The following is a 21,341-nucleotide window of genomic DNA, read 5'->3' as shown; positions in this document are numbered from 1 at the left end:
AAGCCTCATGGGAAATGCAGTCATCTTAATCTTAGCATTCATTATGGCTTAATTTAGCTCAACTTTTAACACAAATCACAAATGAAATATACTGTATATATTTATTCTGAAATAAACCAACATAAAATTACATATGTATCACAAAATTATAATAAATCCAAACACAAATTACTTGTACTTTATCTTTCCCAAATAAAGTCACAACAGAACCAAAGGTTTCTCCGCATTTTCTGGATGAAGTGAACACATGTTGGTAAGCTACAGGGTCACATTCTCACTTGAAAGGTTTTTAAAACTTGATAAAGTGATATATTAACAGAGCTAGAGCCAAATGTTCAACAGCTTTCAAAAGCTGCTCTGCTCCTGCTTCTGGTTTTGTCCTGCAATCACGTACAGAGAGGAGCCAAGCTGCGACTGCTATTAATGCCTGTTGGAAAATTAAAAATCAGAAGAGGAAAACAAAAGTTTCTATGAAGTAACACAAGGTAAGTAACTGTTTTTGCTTTATTTTGTTCATAACAGCTACTAACTGTATCAGCAAATAGTGCAAGAATTTGTTTTAACACAGACAAAATTGAAATTAAGCTAATTTAGTTGTAAAATCGTAGGTTCATAGCTGCTGACATACAGCCTCAGTTATAAACAGAACGGCTTCCGCTGCACATTTCCAAATGTCCTTTTGCCTGCTCTGTGGCCCAGCGCCACCCCTCCACCGTTTATTTCTTCCAACGTGACCGTCAGACACAGATGTCTTCTGCTGCAAGGTTCGTGTTTTGTTTACTGTGGCAGCCGAACGATTTTAATTAGCGGTAAACATTAGTTATATCACTGCAAAGGTAAGAGAAATAAGTGTTTTGTTTTTCCAAGTTTAAAGTTTGCACTACGTTGATGAAGGTTTGGCTAGCTACAGGTGCATGTTGATAGATCGCTTGACAGTCACAACTAAACCTGTAACAAATTACTTTATGGGAGAAGTTTTTGTTTTAAGTTCATACGTGTTGGTGTGTGTCTGTGAGCAGCGTTAAGGCACCCACATTACACATTACTTGTAGAAACGCCATAGAAAAGGTTTCCTTTTAGTAAGGCTGCAGTAGGCCTGTGTATTTTTCTGTTTTGCTATTGAGACACGTGGCATTTTCTGAAGTTAGGAATTATCAAAATGTGTATGTAGTGGTGTGTAGTGTTTTTCTTTCTCGTTTAGTTCACTTTAAAAGTAAAAAAAAAAAAATCTTTCAACACATTAAGACAACAACAGTGATACAGTTCAAACATATTTAAAATCTTTTAGAACCCAAGGCGAAGGATAATTTTCGTGCAGTTGGTTGCAAGCAAATTTTTAGTTTTTCCACCTTCAATTTAGAAACACATCATAGGCAATATGTTTTTCTAAGTCATGCTGTTCACGCTTTAAGCACTATAGCTATGAATCACTAAATTCTAAAATTTTCAAGCACTTTAAACAGAGCTTTGCTTAGTTTTAAAAATGAATTCGACCTGTAAACTTTGCAAATTTGAAGTGTCAAGAAGAACTGATCTTTTAAAGCATTATAGGCTTAGACATGGCCATGGTGGAGAATTTCTCCCTTGCCTTTATTGGGAGTGTTATTGCTCGTTTAAAACATGGGGCAGCCTGAGAACCCATCTGTCTAGAAGCCATTCAACTCGTGAGACAGGGACACGCACAGAAGTTCTGTCTTTTAAATGTTCATGTTGCTCTTTGAACACCATCTCCACAGAAAGAGAATACTTTGAACACATTGGCCATCATTTAAAAAAGCAGGAAACAGTGTCATGTGTTTTTGAAAATTGCTGTTTCAAAACAAACATTTATGGAACATTTGCCTCTCATAGGAGCCGGAAACACACTCCTCATTCCCACCACCAATCAGTGACTTAAGAGACCGATGGCCTGCTCTTTTCGATGCAACTCAGGTTAATATTATTTTATAAAATGGTTTGCAGTATGTGCTATGTCGGTCAGTTTTCTACATTAACAAATTGCACCTTTTTATTTGTATTTTTATTTGTGTTTTATACAGATAAATGAAGAATTCAGAAGGATCACCACTGTTGGCCTTGAGACAACATTCATGGCAAAACTGGACCAGTATACCCCGAAAATAATGGCACTGGTGTCCTCAAGAGGAGGAGCTGCAAAAATGAAGATTCAGCACATAAAGAACATGCTGCTAGAGGTATAAATAAATGTAACACAGTTCATTTAAAATATGAAAAAATCACTTTATTTTTTAGGAGGTGTTGATGGGTTAGTTCAATAAATATTTTTAAAAATAGATCATAAATTAGTACGTAATAGATTTGTCTTTAAAAATGTCATCCTAGTTATTCATTCAACACTTCCGACACAAAAGAATGAAATACAATTATGAATAAATATTATAGTTTTTGTTTTGCACATTATTTCTTTTTTAAAAATTTTTGATTTTTTAAATATCATTTTCTTGTATTATTTATAGGAACAGACGGTAGAAAGGAGGAGAGAAGCTGCAATCCGTAGCCTAATCATGTACATGAGAGAACAGGAGGAGGATCTCATCAAAGAACAGTTGGTAGGTAATCCAACACTTCAACTGATAACTTCAGGATTTAACCTGGGCAGTATTTAGGGATGGCAGACAGTGCAACTGAATGATAGAAACCAAAATCAGGATGATATATTCAGTAAGTTTTGTTTTTTCCTCAAAGTGAAAGTAAGTTTTATCAGGGCTTTGTGGGCAGAGTTTGTGTCAAAAGTAAATCATTAAAAATGTTTGGTTTGCTACTAAACAGCCATCCCCAAAGCCCAGGTTAAATCCTGAACTTAACCTTTAAGTGCAGATTCACTGTACATTATTCTTGTTTTTACATATGAGAAAAAACACTGACATTGATTCTGACCTACTTATGCCAGGATGGTGATGAAGTAATGAAGATTGTTGTGAGCAGAGGGGCATCTGAACCAGCCAACGCAACAGTGGTGATTGAAGGAGCAGAAGTCCTTGGATGGTCTGACTGTCCCAAGAGCATGTGCCTTACTCATGGGACTAATGTATGCACTCAACCTCAGTTACCCAAAAGAACTAAAAAGCACTTTTGAGGTATTTCAAAAGATATTCCTTGAGCTGGATGCTCTGAGAGCTAGTCCCAAGGTAATGTCTCTTAAAGGTAAACTGCTGCACTAAAAATAAGGCTGCCTTCTAATTCCACTGTTATATTTGTGTTGCTTCTTGGTGCAACATACAGCACCTGTATTGTTGCCAGTTAGTTATTGATTAGATACATCCAGCTAAAACAAATGCAGTTACATACAACAGTCATTTCATTTAATGATAATTTTGAAGACTAGTTTGTAAAATTTTTGTACTTTTGAGGTGTTATCAATATTTAGACCTCCACTGAAATACATGAAAGAGATTAAACAGCATATCACTATAATGCATTGTAGTTTTACAACAAGCACAAACCACAGTCTACCATAAAAATGATAACACTGAATCAACACTTCTCTGAAGCCATCTCAACAAAAACTGCAAAAAGTAAAAAAAAAAAAAAAACTACATCAGTTTTATCTGGGTATAGTTGCATTGGTTTATATGTTGATTATTACATAAATATTTGTCTGATGTGTTCTGTGTTCTGTTTTGGAAGTATTAATGAGTTTGCTATGTATGGAAAATATATTTCAGTATTCTTCTGGGAGAACATGTATAACCATATGATGTAATTATTCCTTTTAGCAACATTGTTTTACACATTCCTTTTAGAATGACAGTGTTGTTTTTTCCTGTTGTGTTCTTTAACATGCAGAGAGACGCATTGGATTTAGTTCAGGGAATCAGTCTCCTAAAATTCAAATGATAATTTGAATTTGAGTTTTTTTTTGGTGTGTGTGTTTAACAGCAAACTCCTGCAAATATTTGACTTCATGTCTTCATTTGGAGCTCTTCCATGTTTATTTGATGGTAAACAGTTGGACAAGTTGGCAATTGTATGTAATAAACAAGTTTGACCATAAAACTGACTGAACTGTATTTGTTAATAAATTTAATGTTATTTATAAAAAATTGAGGAAACAATTTGAAATATTTGTGATGAGAAATGAAAAACAAATAAGCTGGAATAGTTTAAATTAAATATATTGACAACTCAACTTATCATGAACCATTTTATTAAAATTAAGTTGCTTCACCTTAATTTAACTTTAACCATTTTATTGAAATTAAGTTGGCTCACCTTAATTAATTGTTTGCAGGATGAAATAAATTATGTTGGTTGTCCTTAAATAACTGAGTTTGTAACATTAAGTCTTGTTGGATTTACTGAAAGGTTTTAGTTGGAATTTCTTAAAAAGATTGACGCAAATTGTTACCTTAATTGAATTAAGCTGAGCCATTATATTTTTTCTTACAGTGTAATGTTGTAACTTGGGAAAAGTTCAGACATCAATATTTGATTTTCTAATATCTGATTTTCAATGGCAGCTTTCACGTGTCTTGGTTCTCCACCATTGCCGTTGGATGACTTTATGCAGCTCCTGGCATAGAAATTCAAGAAGCTCAGCAATGTTTGATGGCTTATGACCATCCATCTTCCTCCAGAATTTGTCAAAGTCGGGAGATTGGGTCATGACAGGGTCTTCATCTGGTGGTCTGTCATCCACACCTGTATTGACCTAGCCGAGGCAAGGAGCATTGCCCTGATAGAAAAACCACCCTCAGAGTTTGGGAACATTGACAGAGCAGAGGTCAACTAGTTTTCAATAATTACTTCTTGATTCCAATTGCTTTTGCGGTACTAATAGCACTGTTTTTGCCTATAGTAAGAAGTGACGGCCACAGTAGTGTGTTTATACTTCTTCTTAAATAAGACATGGATCAGGTGTTTATTACGTAGAGTAAGGTGTGCTTGTGTTGGAATTCAACAGGCACAGGAATTGAATGGCTGTCATACATGCAGACATGCTGATTTCACAGGAAAATGCAGCGAACTAAATTTTTTCCAGATCTGTATATATTAGGGGTGCGCATATACATATACACTCCGGATCCAAATTTTAAGACCAGTTGAAAAATTGCAAGAATTCACATTTTGCACTGTTGGATCTTAAAAAGGTTCTAAGTAGAGTTTCAAAATCCAAAAAGAAGAAATTGGAGTGAGACAAAAAAAATTCTGAGTGAGCAATTTATGGAAAACAATTAAACTTAAATAGGCTGTTCATCAGCCGATCAAAAGTTTTAAGACCACAGCCTTTAAAAGGCAAAATCTGTGTAAAAATGTGGAATGTGGAATTTCTTAAAAGATCCTGAAGGTTATGGAACAAAAAAGTCAAGTGGTAGACTCAAAAAAATTTCACTGTCACTGAGCTGGAGGATCTGACTGGCTGTCCGTCAAGACACGTGACAATCCTCGACCCAAATTAAGGTTGTAACTGGTGCAAACTGCAGCCCAATAACCATTAGACAGCATCTGTGGGAGAAGGGCTTTAAGAACAAAAAATGTCTTCAAAGGCCTCGTCTCCTTCAACGCCACAAAAATGCCCATTTGGACTTTGCAAGAGAGCACCAAACATGGGACAATTGAAAGGTGGAAGAAAGTTCTATTCTTTGATGAGAAAAAATTTTACCTCGACGGTCCTGATGGCTTCCAACGTTACTTGGCATGACACTTGAGATGTTTTCTAGGCAGCACAGTGGAGGGGGCGCCATCATGATCTGGGGAGGTTTTTCCTTCAGTGGAACAATGGAGCTTCAGGTTGTGCAGGGGTGTCGAACGGCGGCTGGCTATGTGGCTATGGGGCATCCCTCATGACTGAGGGCCCTGGTCTGTGTGGTAATGATTGGGTTTAAAAACAGGACAACATGCCACTTCAAAATGCCCGCCTGTCAAAGGGCTTCTTCAAGAGGAATAACATCACTCTTCTGGACCCTCCTGCATGTTCCCCTGATCCAAATCCAATTGAGAACATTTGGGGATGGATGGCAAGGGAAGTTAACAAAAATGGACATCAGTTCCAGACAGGGGATTCTTACTGCGTCCAACCTCAACAGCAATGGTGCATTGCGAGAGGCCTTGCTTATGCAGCTCAACAATCCAACCACGTTCAAACAGAGAAGGCTTTTTTGCCTTTGCCATCAAGAGGTTATGACAGTGTGAATACCTGACAGAAAATGACACTGGGCCTGATTCACTAATATGTGCATGGAAATGTTCTTACTTTGCGCAAAAAAATAAGTGCATGTCCAAAATCACCATAGGATTCATGACACCTGTGCACTGGCCAATTTTGTTCACACCACCTTGCGTATGTGTGTGAATAAGAATCATTCTACATTGACAGGCGCATGCTCGCAATTTGTGATTAGCATACTACCACGTCCCCACTTCTCCATATAAGGAAGCTGCTTGCCCAGAGTTGATTCGTGAGGAGAGAAGGAGTAAATTTCATAGTTCGTTAGAAGCAATGGCACCAAAAGGCAAAAAAACAAAACTTTACAACCACAGAAATCAAAACAATTGTGTCCGAGGTGGAAGACAGAAAAGGAATACTTTTCAAAAGTGTCTCCTCAGGAGTGATGATGGTAAAAAAAAAACAGAAAAAAAAGATGCTTGGACCACAATAACCGAGGATGTCAACGTAGTATCCCCGGAGAAATGCACTGAATACGCTCTCTCTCCTCAGGGCACAGGCTGCAATATCCCCTAGCAAGGCTCGATATGCCAGCTTAACACTTGCTCAGGTGAATCAGAATCATTCATATCCTGCATGCCCTTCAACATGCTACCACTTAAATAATTGCCTTTGGCCACTGATGTGTAATTTCATGGCACAAGAAAATGTTGAGAGTGGGTAATCATTATAGGCCAAAACAATTAAATGAAAGCGAAAACTGTTACGCCTACATTTCAAAATGTACATTTTCATATATCCCTTTGTAAACTACGATTGTTGTTATCATTAAATATTTTAATTGTATCAATGATGAGGGTGAAAGTTTGTCAATTTCATGGTTGTTTAATACATATGGCCAATACATTAGTAAATTAATTATATTAAATAATGTGGTGGTTTTATATGCTCTGCATGTACTTAAAAGGTATGTGTTTGCATTTTCTAAGTCAGCTCAGCCTTCCTCATCTGTGCATACAACTGATCTTAGGCAGCTCTAAATATGTTCGCACAGTAAGAACAAATTCAGGTAAGGAAATATTGATGAATCCTGAATTTGTGCATCAAACGACTGTACAGAGTTTAAGCACAGATTTGTGAGGAAGCACAGTTTGTGAATGAGGCCTATTGAATCTACATTTTTGCACAGATTTTTGGCTTTTAAAGGCTGTGGTCTTAAACTTTTGATTGGCTGATGAAAAGCCTATTTCAGCTGAATTGCTGTTTTCAATAAATTGCTAACTCAAATTTTTGTTTTGTCTTACTCCCATATCTTCTTTTTACATTTTGAAGCTCTACTTAGCACCCTTTTAAGATCCAAAAGTGCAAAATGTGTATTCTTGCCATTTTTCAACTGGTTTTAAAAGTTTGATCTGGAGTGTATGTGTGTCATATACATACATACATATATGTGTATGTATGTGTGTGTGTGTGTGTGTATGTGTATATATATATATATATATATATATATACACATACACACACACACACATACACATATATATATATATATATATATATATATATACACATACACACACACACACACACATATATATATATATATATATATATATATATATATATATATATATATATATATATATTTATGTACACAGGGTGGGGAAGCAAAATTTACAATATTTTGAGGCAGGGAGTGAAAGACAGTGTATGACCAATTAATTTATTGAAAGTCATGAGACTTTATTTGCCACAAGAAAATGTACATAATAGAAAATGTTTTATTCTATGGGTCCTCCTTCTTTCTCAATAACTGCCTTCACACGCTTCCTGAAACTTGGGCAAGTGTTCCTCAAATATTCGGGTGACAACTTCTCCCATTCTTCTTTAATAGTATCTTCCAGACTTTCTTGTAATAGTTTTGCTCATAGTCATTCTCTTCTTTACATTATAAACAGTCTTTATGGACACTCCAACTATTTTGAAATCTCCTTTGGTGTGACGAGTGCATTCAGCAAATCACACAGTCTTTGACGTTTGCTTTCCTGATTACTCATATTGGCAAAAGTTTCTGAAAAGGTATGGATAATAGTGTTAGGTATGATTATGACATCAATATATGTTTGGTTTCAAAACATATATTGGGGGGGACATAAAAATGTGTAAAAGTAGTGTTTTTTTATATGGACATTTTCATTTTAAATGTCTTCAGATGGTGGGGTTGAGGAGGACACAGTTGTTTGGAAGCACTGATGTGCAATTATTTTTATCCCCGGAGTACTTCCAGTCTGGAATATCACTGAAAGGCAATACATGCTGTTGATGCGTCGCCCCCCCCCCCAACAGCTATGCGATTAATCGCGATTAATCACAGAAAGCCATGCGATTAATCGCGATTAAAAATTTTAATCGCTGCCCACCACTAATACATATATACATACATATATATATATATACACACACACACACATACATATATATATATATATATATATATATACACACACACATATATACACACACACACATATATATATATATATATATATATATATGTATATACACACACACAGACCTGATCAAAATCTTAAGACCAGTTGAAAAATAGCTAGAATTTACCTTTTGCACATTTGGATCTTAATTAGGTTTTAAGTAGAGCTACAATATACAAAACCAAGAAGGGGGAGTGAGACAAAAAGCACTTTGAAAAAGTAATTTATTGAAAACAACAAGTAAACTGAAATAGGCTGTTTATCAGCTGATCAAAAGTTTAAAACCATCGCTCCAAAAATTACAAAAAACTCTCCAAACCAGAACAAAAAATTTTCTCAGTAGGACTCAGTAATGAGTAGCTCCACCGTTCTTGTTAATCACTTCAAAAATTCGTTTGGGCATGCTTGATGCGAGTGTTTCCAGGAGGCTGGTGGGAGCATTGCTCCAAGTGGTGAAGATGGCTTTACGAAGGGCATCAACTGTCTGGAACTGATGGCCATTTTTATAAACTTCCCTTGCCATCCATCCCCAAATGTTCTCTATGGGATTTTAATCAGGGGAACATGCGGGATGGTCCAAAAGAGTGATGTTATTCTCCCTGAAGAAGTCCTTCGTCAAGCGAGCATTGTGAACTGCAGCGTTGTCCTGTTGAAAAACCCAGCTGTTACCACACAGACGAGGGCCCTCAGTCATGAGGGATGCCTGTTGCAACACCTGCACGTAACCAGCCGCCGTTTGACGACCCTGCACCACCTGAAGCTCCAGTGTTCCACTGAATGAAAAAGCACCCCAGATCATGATGGACCCCCTCCACTGTGCCGGGTAGAAAACGTCTCAGGTGGGATCTCCTTGTCATGCCAGTAACGTTGGAAGCCATCTGGACCGTCAAGGTTACATTTTTTCTCATCAGAGAATAAAACTTTTTTCCAGCTTTCAATGTCCCATGTTTGATGCTCCCTGGCAAAGTCTAAACGGGCAGTTTTGTGGCGTTGTAGGAGATGAGGTCTTTGAATTCGTTTTTTGTTTTTGAAACCCTTTTCCCGCACATGCTGTCTGATGGTTATTGTGCTGCAGTCGGCACCAGTAAGGGCCTTAATTTGGGTCAAGGACCGCCCTGTGTCTTGACGGACAGTCAATCGGATCCTCCGGCTCAGCGCAGGTGTTAATTTTTTTGGGTCTACCACTTGACTTTTTTGTTCCATAATGCTCAGGATCTGTCAAAAAATTTAGAATGACTGTCTTACTGCGTCCAACCTCAGCAGCAACGGCACGCTGCGAGAGGCCTTGCTTATGCAGCTCGACGATCTGACCACGTTCAAGAAGAGAAAGCTTCTTAGCTTTAGCCATCAGGAGGGCATGACCGTGTGAATGCCCGACAGAAAATGAGAATTTTGAGCAGATTTTGGCTTTTATAGCCTGCGGTCTTAAACTTTTGATCAGCTGATAAACAGCCTATTTCAGTTTACTTGTTGTTTTCAATCAATTACTTTTTCAAAGTGCTTTTTGTCTCACTCCCCCTTCTTGCTTTTGTATATTGTAGCTCTACTTAAAACCTCATTAAGATCCAAATGTGCAAAAGGTAAATTCTAGCTATTTTTCAACTGGTCTTAAGATTTTGATCAGGTCTGTATACATATATATATATATATATATATATATATATATATATATATATATGCACACACACACACACACATATGTGTGTGTGTGTTACAATATACAAACACATATGTGTGTGTGTTTGTTTGTGTATATATATATATATATATATATATATATATATATATATATATATATATATATATATATATATATATATATATATATATATGTTGGACGCTGCTTTTTACAGTGTTTTAATAACAGACATATTGTGGGAGTGACAAATTGTGACAGAGTTGGCCTGCCATACCCGCCCCCCCGGCCAAACTGCGCACACGCGTCCGAGTCCCCCCTCTCCAACCCCAGCTGGGGTGGGTGCAATTTTTTTAATTGGTTATTAAAATACCCATAAGATGAATGACATATCTATAAAGTCATCAAATCCTCCATAAACCATAGAATACAGCCATCATAAGGACATTTGAAGGACATATATTTTACTGTCACAATCATGGTCTTTCACAGAAGAAGCCACATTATTTGTGTAATCATTGTCAGGTGTGATCATGGTTAAATTGATGGTGATGCAAGAGTCATGCCATGTATACATGTAGCCCCATATCTGGAAAAATCGATAGTTTCTCATTGCCTTTCATCTACACAAAAACTCCAGCTTAGGTCACTGAAAATGATTATTTATGAAAACTCCAGTGCAACTCAAGTGGAGATTTTGGAAAACTCTGTTTTAGTGTTAGCATGTGTTCAGGGGGAAATGGAGTTTTAGGGTCCCAAACATCAATGTACGTGACAAAAGAATGTTATCAATGTCATGTTTGCGAGCTTTGTTTATCTTAACCTTATGATAGTGCTCTATGGTTTACTTGTGTAGTAGGAAACTTTTCAGAAAACAATCAGGTGTGTATGATATTACTGAAAATGCAAGTGGGAAAATATCGGTTCCTATAAATATCAAGCTACATGTACACATGGCCTTAGGACACAGCTGTGATTCTACTGAATTCATAAGCTTTATACACTGTAAGAGTCAGTGTAACGGTGTAAGCATGGAAGAAATTTATGTTTTGTTTTAAGAGTTAAAATATTTGATGGAATATTATAATTATGTTATTATCTTCATTTATGGAAATATGTTTTGTTTCATGTATAGGAGGCATTATTTGTTATATTGAGGATAATGTAAAGCATTTTATTTATTTCGGTCTATTTATCGCTGTTATCGCGAGACTTGGTGAGAGTTAGAGAATATTCAAGTTCCGTTTTAGCCCAGACATGCTAAAGCCTTTGACGAAGCCATGTTTGCAGTAGCTGCAAAAGGAACTAGCTGTATAAGAATTCATAAAACGAAAAGACTGTTTACTACTGAAACCTCCGAAGTGACAGGTGGTCACGAGGTAGGATAGCCTTTTGTTATTTACATTTCATGTTGTTTAGGCTTCAGTGCCTAAATCAATTGTATTTTATTTCTTTTAGTTTTCACGGCGTTTGAAAAACTAAATAAAAGCGCCCGTCTTTAAGAAGCCCGTGCTGTATTGTCATTTTGGAGCCACATACACCATCTGATATACCAACTTCTGAAGGGTCTTACCTGGGATGTTCCCAAAATCCCTGTAGATGCGGAAGTCAGTGTCAGAGGGGATGATGCCACTTTGAAACACCTCCTGGCCTACCACAGAGGCAAATGGGTGCTTGGCTGCATGAACATAGGCCTGGACCAGCCATGGGTTCTCCGGGCCTGTTGACAACAAGAGACAAAACTCAGGAAGTTTTAATATACTGCTCTGTTGTTTTTCACCCACGGATTAATAACCATGGCATTAAACAAATATCATTAGGGTACTATATTCCTCTCATTTTCCTATGATTTTAGTTACATCAGTAAAATAAAAAAATATAGGGGTCAATATCACTATAAGGTGCCTTTCAGACTTCAAAATGTCCAAAAAAACCCTTGAGGTTTTCCACTTAACTTTATGTTCAATGTGTTAAGTCAACTGTAGGCTGTTAGAAATGGATGTTGATCAAGCTCTCACAATTTTAATATTGCTACTGCATGCAGACAAAGTACAAGCAGACCACAAAACATTAAAAAAATATGTCCACCAAGACATCAGGAGTTTTTACAGTGCAGACTGATGTTAAAAAAACAGCTCACATGAATGTACGAGGGGGCTTCAAAAATTTTGTGGAAAACACTTTAAGTTATGATGTTTATTTTTCAACATATGCTCCATCTAGGTCAATGCACTTCTGTAAGTGGCGTTGATACCAGCCTTTAAAGGTGTGGGAGACTTTCATCACCATTTTTTCATCAAATCTGTAAAACCCCAGTCATAGCCTAGGTATCCCGAATCCGTAAGTCTTTCTGTGATTACTCACCTGAATTTCTTCCCTCACGGTGAAAAATTTCAAAGTGTCATCCACCATAAACAAACCATTTCTGTTTACAAACAGAGGTAACTCGGGCATCTTCGGAATTTTGTCGTGACGAGCATTGTGGGAAGTGGAGGCTCGCGCCGCCGCCAGGCAGCGGCAGTACAACCAGTACAACCGCTGTTTCCATGTCGTGTTTCTTGCAGTTGCTGCTGCCATGCAGCACTTTGCTTGCTCCGCTTCCCTTCAGCCATTTCTGCATTTCAGCCGTTTCCGCGTCGTGTTTGTTTCATCCATCCAATATCATATGGTTGTAGTGCTGCTGCCGCTGCCAGGTGGCAGCGCGAGCCTCCGCTTCCTACAATGCATGTTGTGGCAAAATTCCAAAGATGGTGGATGACACTTTGAAATTGTTCACTGTGAGAGAAGAGATTCAGGTGAGTAATCACAGAAAGACTTACGGATTCATGATACTTAGGCTATGATCGAGGTTTTACAGATTTGATGAAAAATTAGTGATGAAAGTCTCCCGAAGCTTTAAGTCCATCTGTGTAAAACTCAGGGCCATGCAATTTAAACCTTATCGAAGCTATTTTCTTTTTCAATGAAATTTTTGAAGCCCCCTTGTAGATGTCCACAAGTCACAGTTTGTATACAATCAACAAAAACCTCAACAGAAATTTTCCAGACTGCAGTGCTATCACGGTGTCATACCTACAAAACATATACATATGCAAAACACACCAGCCCAGTTTGTCAGTGTGATTAACTGTACCTGTCTGAAAAACCACTTCTTTGCCACCAACACCTGCGGCCTCCAAGTTGATGAAGGCTCGCACCTGTTTGGCCCATGCGTGCTGGGTGATGAAACCGTGGCTGGCCTGACGGAATAGCAGATATTTGTGGGAGAAAAAAATAAGAAAACCAAAGTAAAACGAGTGTAAAAATATAAATATAAGAACGAAGAGACACTAGTTTCACTCTCATGCAGAGGAGACTGACAATATGTTTTTTGAGGTGACCTTGTTACTTTCCGTTACCTGAAGGATGTTTTCCTCTGCCCCGTTAAAAAGGAAGATGACTCCATGGTTAAGGGGAGTTGAGAGGTTGGCCAGAGAGTGGAGGACTTCCAGCATCACAGCACAGCTCACTGCATCATCACTGGCACCTAAAAAAAGGAGTTGTTATTTATAGTTACCTCCGCCAAGGAGGTTATGTTTTTGCTGGCGTTGGTCTGTCTGTCTGTCTGTTTGTCCGTCCGTGTGCAAGATAACTCAAAAAGTTATCTCAAAAAGAAAATTTCAGGAAATGCTGATACTGGCACAAGGAACAAGTGATTAAATTTTGGTGGTGATTGGGGGGGGGCAGATCTGCCTTGGCGGAGGTCTGCACTCTCCAAGTGCTTCTAGTTATTGTAATGACAGTCATTCATTCTTAGTTTTCATGAATTTTTCTTTAATTTTAACTTTTTCCAGTGTTAATGAGGAAAAATTTAAGGATTTTAATAATGTTTTAGGTATTTGAAGGCTGTTTGTATTTTTACTTCGGTAAATTATTTTTTCTTAGTTTTAGTTTTCATTCATGACAAACTCTTCATTCAGTAACATCAACTAGTGGCACAGTGTTAGTATAGAACTGTGGACACATGTAGATGATAAAACAGACAAAGAATGAAGATAACTCTGGTTCACAGACAGAAAAATGAGGGGTGGAGACTCAGTGTAGAAGCAGGGGTTTCAATAACCGCCGGCTGCCGGCGATTTTCACCAGCTATTTTAATGTGTTGCCGGCTACTTTGCGCTCCGGAGCCTAGGTCAGGTCTTTTCTGCTGCCTGGCACAAGACTAGAAACTAGAGCCTGATAGCTTGTCACCGATTAATCAACATCGGTCAATATGTAGCCGATACATCAACTTAAGTTTTTTGCTGCGCAGAGATCCTGTGTCTGTGTGCTACACACTGCCCGAATACCTGGCCCCTCCCCCTCACACACACAGACCAGCGAAGTGCACCAACACCTCTCACACTCACTCAGCTGCAGCAGAGAAGAAGAGAGAAAACGGAGAAAGAAACTGCATTTATTTTACTCCATGGTAAGCTGTGACTTTGTAAAACAATATAACACTACACTTTCGTGCCCCATGAGAAAAACGTCCATGTGGAAACACGCTGTCAGGGTACACCAAGGAGAACATTCTAGGTTTTATTCACACAAGTTTTAGAGACCGTATTACTGCGTTTTAACGTCGTGTAAGTTGCATCTCTGTGAAATAAACAGACATATAAAACTGTTAATCAACATGTCCACTATTATCTAATATCAGACTATTATACAGCATTTTAAAGTTGTGTAAATTATCTTTGTGAGATAAACACGCATGCAACTGTTAATCAACATGTCCACCATTATCTAATATCAGACTATTATACAGCAATTTAAAGTTATGTAAGTTGCATCTTTGTGAAATACAGATATACGCAACTGTTAACTCTCATGTCTATCATTAATATCAGACTACTATACAGCATCCCACTTCACTTCATACTGTCATGCAGGATTTACCAGGGCTCATAAATTCACAAGTTAATGTCTTCATTAAAATAATTTTGAAAAGGCTCCAAGTAATGTATTTAGTTGTAATTTTATGTATTGCATGTTTTGAAAGCAGCTCCATCGTTACATAAAATGTAGTTTAGTCCCTTGTATTAAGTCTAATAACGTGATGCATGTTTTGATTATTTCTTATTTTGTTTGTAGACAACTTTTTTTCTCTTTTTAATGTTTGCTTCAGCATTTACTTTTGAGCAGTTTTCAAATACCCAGTGGCTGCAGATGGAACTTTTCAGTAGCTAGTAAATATGACTAATTGGTATTAGTAAGATGTTTTTGTGTATAAGCCTTTTAAAAACACATAATGTATTAGTTTAAAAACACCTCACATTAGCCTATGTATTATCACTTTCAGCTAAATGCAGCCACTTCTTTCTATTTTAAATGGCCAACTATAGAATCAAATTCTACGCTAATTACCAAAATGTATTAAATGTATATATTTTCATTTCACAGGCAGAGGGGAAGATAAAGTGTGGAGCCACTTCAGAAAAGACTCCACAGGCACTAGATGCAACATCTGCAGCGCAAGAGTTACACAGGGCTCCAGCACCAGCAAAGCAAAGAACACTACAAATTTACTGATTTATCAGTGTGTTTACAGTTTGCTTTTCTTATATCATTTGTGTTTACAGTTTGCCTTTTCTTATTTATCTGTGGGTTTACAGTCCTAATGTTGACAGTGTTACTAATTAAAGTTCCTTATTTAAATTTAGAAGTCTTCTGCTTCCTTGTGTTGAATCATATTTTGGGTATTATAAGAATTTATGTTCATGTACAGTATATTTCCTGTGTACATCAATGCTCTTATTTCATATATGGGCCAATATATCGGTTATCGGACGATATATCGGATATCGGCTTCGCCCCCCGATACCCCCCACCAGGGCTTTGCCCCTGGATCCCAGCCTGCCATCTGGGAAGAGCCACCTACATTTACATATAATCATCTACTCCGGAAATTATTGAAACCCCTGTAGAAGTATCTGAAAAATCGTTGGTAGACACCCAGTTCCTGCTGCGCGTATGGTGCAAAGAGCAGCAGCGCTAAGGTGGTAATGCGGATGGTGAGTGAGAGGATGAAAATAGTAGAGCATGTGATGAAGAAAGAATAGACATGCTAGTGGTAACAAACATTCTACTGAGTGCAGGCACAAAGAGAGAAAAATCAGATCAGAGAGGAACACTGAGACATCATGTGCTGCAGCTTTGTGTTCTGAATGTGTTCTGGGGGTTGGGTGTGGGTGGAGGCATGTTCACTGTCTGTCTGGGTACCATTCATGTTGCAGTGGCAGCCACTTATGTAAGCCGCACATTAATCTTGCCCCAAAAAAGCTCTGTGGGAGGTCAGTGCCAAGTACAAATCGAAGCCTTTTAAGTTTACCTATACATAAGTAGGAATTCTGAACATTAGGCACACTGGGACAGAGAGCAAAATGAAAACTCAATAAAGAAAACTGTAATATTAACAGGTACTACACCTTGAATTTCATAATAGAAATTATAATGCACAACAAGTTTTGTCTTAATTTCATTTGTAAATACACAGATTCCTCACATTCAGTCTGTAACTTATTCTACCTTGATGTGCTATGGCGAAGATGATCCTTTCCATTTGTGAATTCAAAATTACGAGTGTGTTCGGTTCAAGTGCTTTTGTTGGTTGCAGCAAAATGAAAAAGGGTTGGCACATAATTTATTGTGACCTGCTATTTGGGTAAAAAAGATTAAGATGTGTAAATTCATCTGCTCCAGCATTTTTTGGGTAATTTTTTTTGGGGGGGGGGCAAATTGTGTGTGCTATAAATGTGTAAAATCATCAGCTAACAGCAGCAAAATGTTAATAAAAGCAGTATTTATCATTCACGATGAATCCCTTGTTGCTCTCAACCATGTTGAAAAATTAAGCAAAATATAAATGTGATTAGAGATAGGAAATGCCAACAGGTGAATGGAATCATGAAAGCAGCATCCAGGAATGGTCTAGTTGTTTAAAAGCAAAGACGGGCTGTGGACCACCAGTTTATCAACAAATGTGTGAGAGAATTTATTGAAATGTTGAAAAACCATGTTCCTCAAAGAAAATTAGGAAGGGCTTTGGATAGTTCAGGTTTGCTTTGCAGAACTGGTAGAACCAAATGGGTCATTATCACTGTGGAGAACATTTGTCTGGGTCCACAATACAGACTTAGACACAAATGTCAGGTCAAATTTTACTGAGTCAAAAGGAAGGCTTATGTTCACTCTGTCCAGACGAGTCATAGACTTGGTGGTCTTGGAGGCATCTGAGATGGACCAGCACTCAGTGGAAATTAAAAGGACCATCCAGACTGAGCAAGTCCAGAAGTCAGGGTCTGTCGGAGCAACGTGCACTGCCTTCATGAGGGTAAGTTTTCCAGGGACATCCATTAATATTTAAACAAGACAATGTAAAACCACATTGTGCACATATTCCAATGGTCTGGATGAGGATTAAGAGGGTGAGGCCTGATGTAGAGTGGGACCTACATGTCCCCTTATGTAGCATCTTCAAACATAAAATATGACAACAAAGACCCCATACTGTTGCACACCTTAAGACTTGTTTACAGGGAGAACGAGAAAAAAATTATCTGAAATAACTGATTATTTGGTGACTTCTGTCCAGGAACTTCTTGTTGAGAAAAAATTTTTTAAAAAATTTTAAAATTACAAAATTGTAAAAATTACATTAAAAATAGGACCAACGGCCCTGTAGCTTACCGGCCAAATTAAAAGCTTTGGAAAATGTATCCAGATGCCATTTATTATTACCCAGTTATGTGTATTTATTATATTACAGAAATAGCCCATGTTTTGGTCATATTCCAATCAGATCGGAAAAAAAATTCAAATTTCAACTTGATATCATTGATACTTACTGATTCAATCCACTTCCTATCTCTTATAATGGGAACATTTTTCAAATCGCACCAAATCCAGAATCAGATCCGGATCAAAATAATTTCAATACCTTGTGTTGACATCATCATAAAGAAGCTGTATACCAAGTTTGAAGTCAATCAAAACTGTAGTTTCGGAGAAGAAGACAATTGAAATGTTTACCCCATAACAGCCCATGTTAAATTTTCCGTAAGTTCCCGGATCCAGAAGAAGATCCTGATCATCATGTGGCCATTATGTTTTGGTCATCTCCCCATCAGGGCTGCACTGTAGAAATTTACACTTGATATCATTTATATTTACTGAGTTACTGCATCGATCCACTTCCTATCTCTTATAATGGGGAAATTTTTCAAAGTCGCACCAAATCCAGAATCAGATCCGGATCCAAATAATTTCACTAACTTTTGTTGACATCATCATAAAGAAGCTGTATACCAAGTTTGAAGTCAATCGGAATTGTAGTTTCGGAGAAGAAGACGATTGAAATTTTTGTAATGGACGACAGACGACGACAGATGACGACGACGCATGACAACAATAGCTTACGGCCTGTCAGCCAGTAAGCTAAAAATCACACATAAATGTAAAACACTTGGGCTTTAGCACAGAACTATGAAGATGTTTGAACCAGACTTATTTAATTTGAGAAATTTGTATCCAATTTGTTTCACTTTGTTTTGTGGGCTTAGTGAATTTGGAAAAGTGCTTCTTGTTGTTGAATTGTCCTGCTTTTGCATAGGCCTAAGAGATGTTTTAAACCTACAGTGGAGGGTTTTACATGGTGCAGTGGCTGTGAATGCTTTTATCTCCATTTTAAATCCAAATGTGAATGGGAAATGTGTGTATTCTGAGAGAGAAACTCTGTTCCACTCTTTCTTGGAATGCAGCAGTTGTAATTCAAGTTCTTAGATAGGCTCTTCACTTTGTTTGGGGAGCTCTTTTCTCAGCAAACCTTCCTCCTGGATTTTAGGAACAGGCAGAACACTAGAGTGAAATGTGTACTATTGAACTTCATCCTCAGTCAGGCTAACATGGCCATTTAAATCAGTAGAAAGCAGAAAATAGAACTGTTGGATTGTGACATTAAAACCATGTTGGATAGAATGATCAAAACTCAATTAAATATTGATTATAGGTATTATCAAATGATGGATGATCTGGAAACACATGAAAATATTTGGTGCTACAATTTATGTTCTTTGTTCTATCAAGAAGAAGAGGAACTCACTTTAGCTTGGTCCTCTCATGAAAAAAACTGTTTTGTCTGAATTTGATGAATCATATGTTATTGTTTTGTTTAGATTGAGATTTGTTTAGTTTGTTTATTGTGTAAATAAAGAGTTTTGAAAAATCTCTCTCTCTCCCTTCCTTTAACCCTCTCTCTTTAACCCATACTGGTCATTTCAGATGACCATCCTCTTGGAGGATGGTTGCTCCAGGTTTCTGCCTGTTAAAAGGAAATTTTGGAAATTTTTCCTTCCACTGTCGCCAAGTGTTTACTCCTGGAGGATTCTCCTGGTGTCTGTGAATTGGTTTAAGAGTCTGGTTCAACCAGCTCTAAATGTAAAGTGTCATGAGATAACTTTTGTTATGACATGGCTCTATGTAAATAAAATTGATTGCTTGATTGATTGATGTTGCATGTCTGCATGATGATACAAGTTGTGATAATTTTACTTATTAAAGCAGTCACATGGACAGCAGCTCATACCTGGACTATTGGCGACTGTGTCAAAGTGACAGTTGGCCAGCATCAGATGCTGGGTCCCACCCTTGGGCTCCAGCCTCACAGCGATGTTGGTGACACGGTCATAGAAGCTAGTGAAGCCTCCGAGAAAGTCAATAGAGAAAGATCCAGTGGGGCGCTGCACATCCACAGTGAGCTGGTGAGGGCCTGCTGAAGTCTCCACCCGGATGTTCTCAATTTGCTCCAACAAGTAGCTGACTGTCAGTACCTCATTCTCCTGGCTACCCACTGGCCGTGGGCCAACACTGGTCATCTGCTCTAAATGCCGTCTGGATAGTGAGAAGTGAGAGGAGAGAGCTGTTAAAGTCAGATAATGAGCCCAGTTGTTCCATCAATGTAAAACATACCAAGGCATTTTACTGCAGTTTGATGTTACTCTTAAAGACAATACTGTGGTGGCCCAGAGGTGCAACAGCCCAAAAAATGATCCACTATGAGGGAAAAAAAAATAGAGATTGTGATTTATTTAAAAAGAAGTATCTGAAAAAATAAATGTACCCCTTAAATAAAAATACACTTGCATGAAAAAAACTATCTCCTAAAAAATTCTTTTCATAAAAAATTTATTTGTACAAAGAAATAAAATAAACTTGTATGTTTTTTTTTAAATAAAATAATCTCCTAAAAAATAGACTTCTACAAAAAAAGTGTCTCAAAATAAGATTGAGTAGCATCAAAAATTATACATTTATCCAAAAAAAGTGTTTGAAAATATTAAATTTCATATACCTTAAAAAAGAAAACCCCTTCACTTTTTAAATAAGGTTCATAAAAAAAAATTTAAAAAAAATCATCCTTTTAAATTAATGGGGACACTGTTTACCCGAAAGGTCTCTTGCTTTAAAATTAAGGCCACCACAAAAAATAAAAGCATATGCTGAAAATTTTTTAGGCCTTCAGCTAATGTGGCTAATTCTAAGGAAGTAACCCACCGGGAACGACACCTTCAGCTGGAATCGGTGGTGTTTTTAAGGGACAAAGACTCTGCTTCCCATGAGCACTAGCGACTACTGTCGTAAGGAATTTTATCAAGCATTTCCTGAAGAAATATCAAAGTTTCTCCTGGCAGTATATAAGGAAGCCTTCAGTAATGAAGAACTGCTCTATACAATGAAGCAAGGCTTAATAACATTAATCCAAAACCAAATAAAGACGCACTAATCACTGATAATTGGTGTGGCATTACATTATTGAACAATGATTATAAAATCTTGACATCTGTACTTGTCAAACAACTGAAACATCGAATGAATGACATTATCCATGAATCTCAAAGTGGCTTCATGCCTAGATGTCATATTTCTAATAGCATTAGATTAGTTTTGGACTTAGTTAATTACAGATACCTACTATCTGGGGACCCAATTATTCTTTTCCTAGATTTTCAGAAGGTATTTGACACAATTAGTCATAAATTCATATTTGACACCTTATCCTTCATAAATT

General features: G+C 37.4%; 1 protein-coding gene and 1 long non-coding RNA gene across 2 annotated transcripts in view; one reads left to right on the top strand and one right to left on the bottom strand.

The window, feature by feature from the left end:
• Positions 1-21,341, bottom strand: part of ermp1 (endoplasmic reticulum metallopeptidase 1) — an 81,774-nt gene that overhangs the window by 42,910 nt on the left and 17,523 nt on the right. The window contains exons 2-5 of the mRNA XM_030148376.1: positions 19,860-20,164; positions 13,654-13,781; positions 13,389-13,494; positions 11,829-11,975 (exon numbers count right to left, since the gene is read on the bottom strand). Coding sequence (XP_030004236.1) covers positions 11,829-11,975; positions 13,389-13,494; positions 13,654-13,781; positions 19,860-20,164 — 686 coding nt within the window. The remainder of the gene's footprint in view (positions 1-11,828; positions 11,976-13,388; positions 13,495-13,653; positions 13,782-19,859; positions 20,165-21,341) is intronic.
• On the top strand, positions 1,877-2,648 carry LOC115429562 (uncharacterized). Its single transcript, XR_003936805.1, has 3 exons — positions 1,877-1,932; positions 2,040-2,195; positions 2,478-2,648. It is a non-coding gene; the product is annotated as an uncharacterized LOC115429562 (long non-coding RNA).

The sequence above is a fragment of the Sphaeramia orbicularis genome, chromosome 12 (assembly GCF_902148855.1).
Source record: "Sphaeramia orbicularis chromosome 12, fSphaOr1.1, whole genome shotgun sequence".
In the NCBI taxonomy this organism is placed as follows: domain Eukaryota; kingdom Metazoa; phylum Chordata; class Actinopteri; order Kurtiformes; family Apogonidae; genus Sphaeramia; species Sphaeramia orbicularis.
Note: the sequence above shows the minus strand (reverse complement) of the source record. Positions and strands in the feature narration are given on the sequence as shown.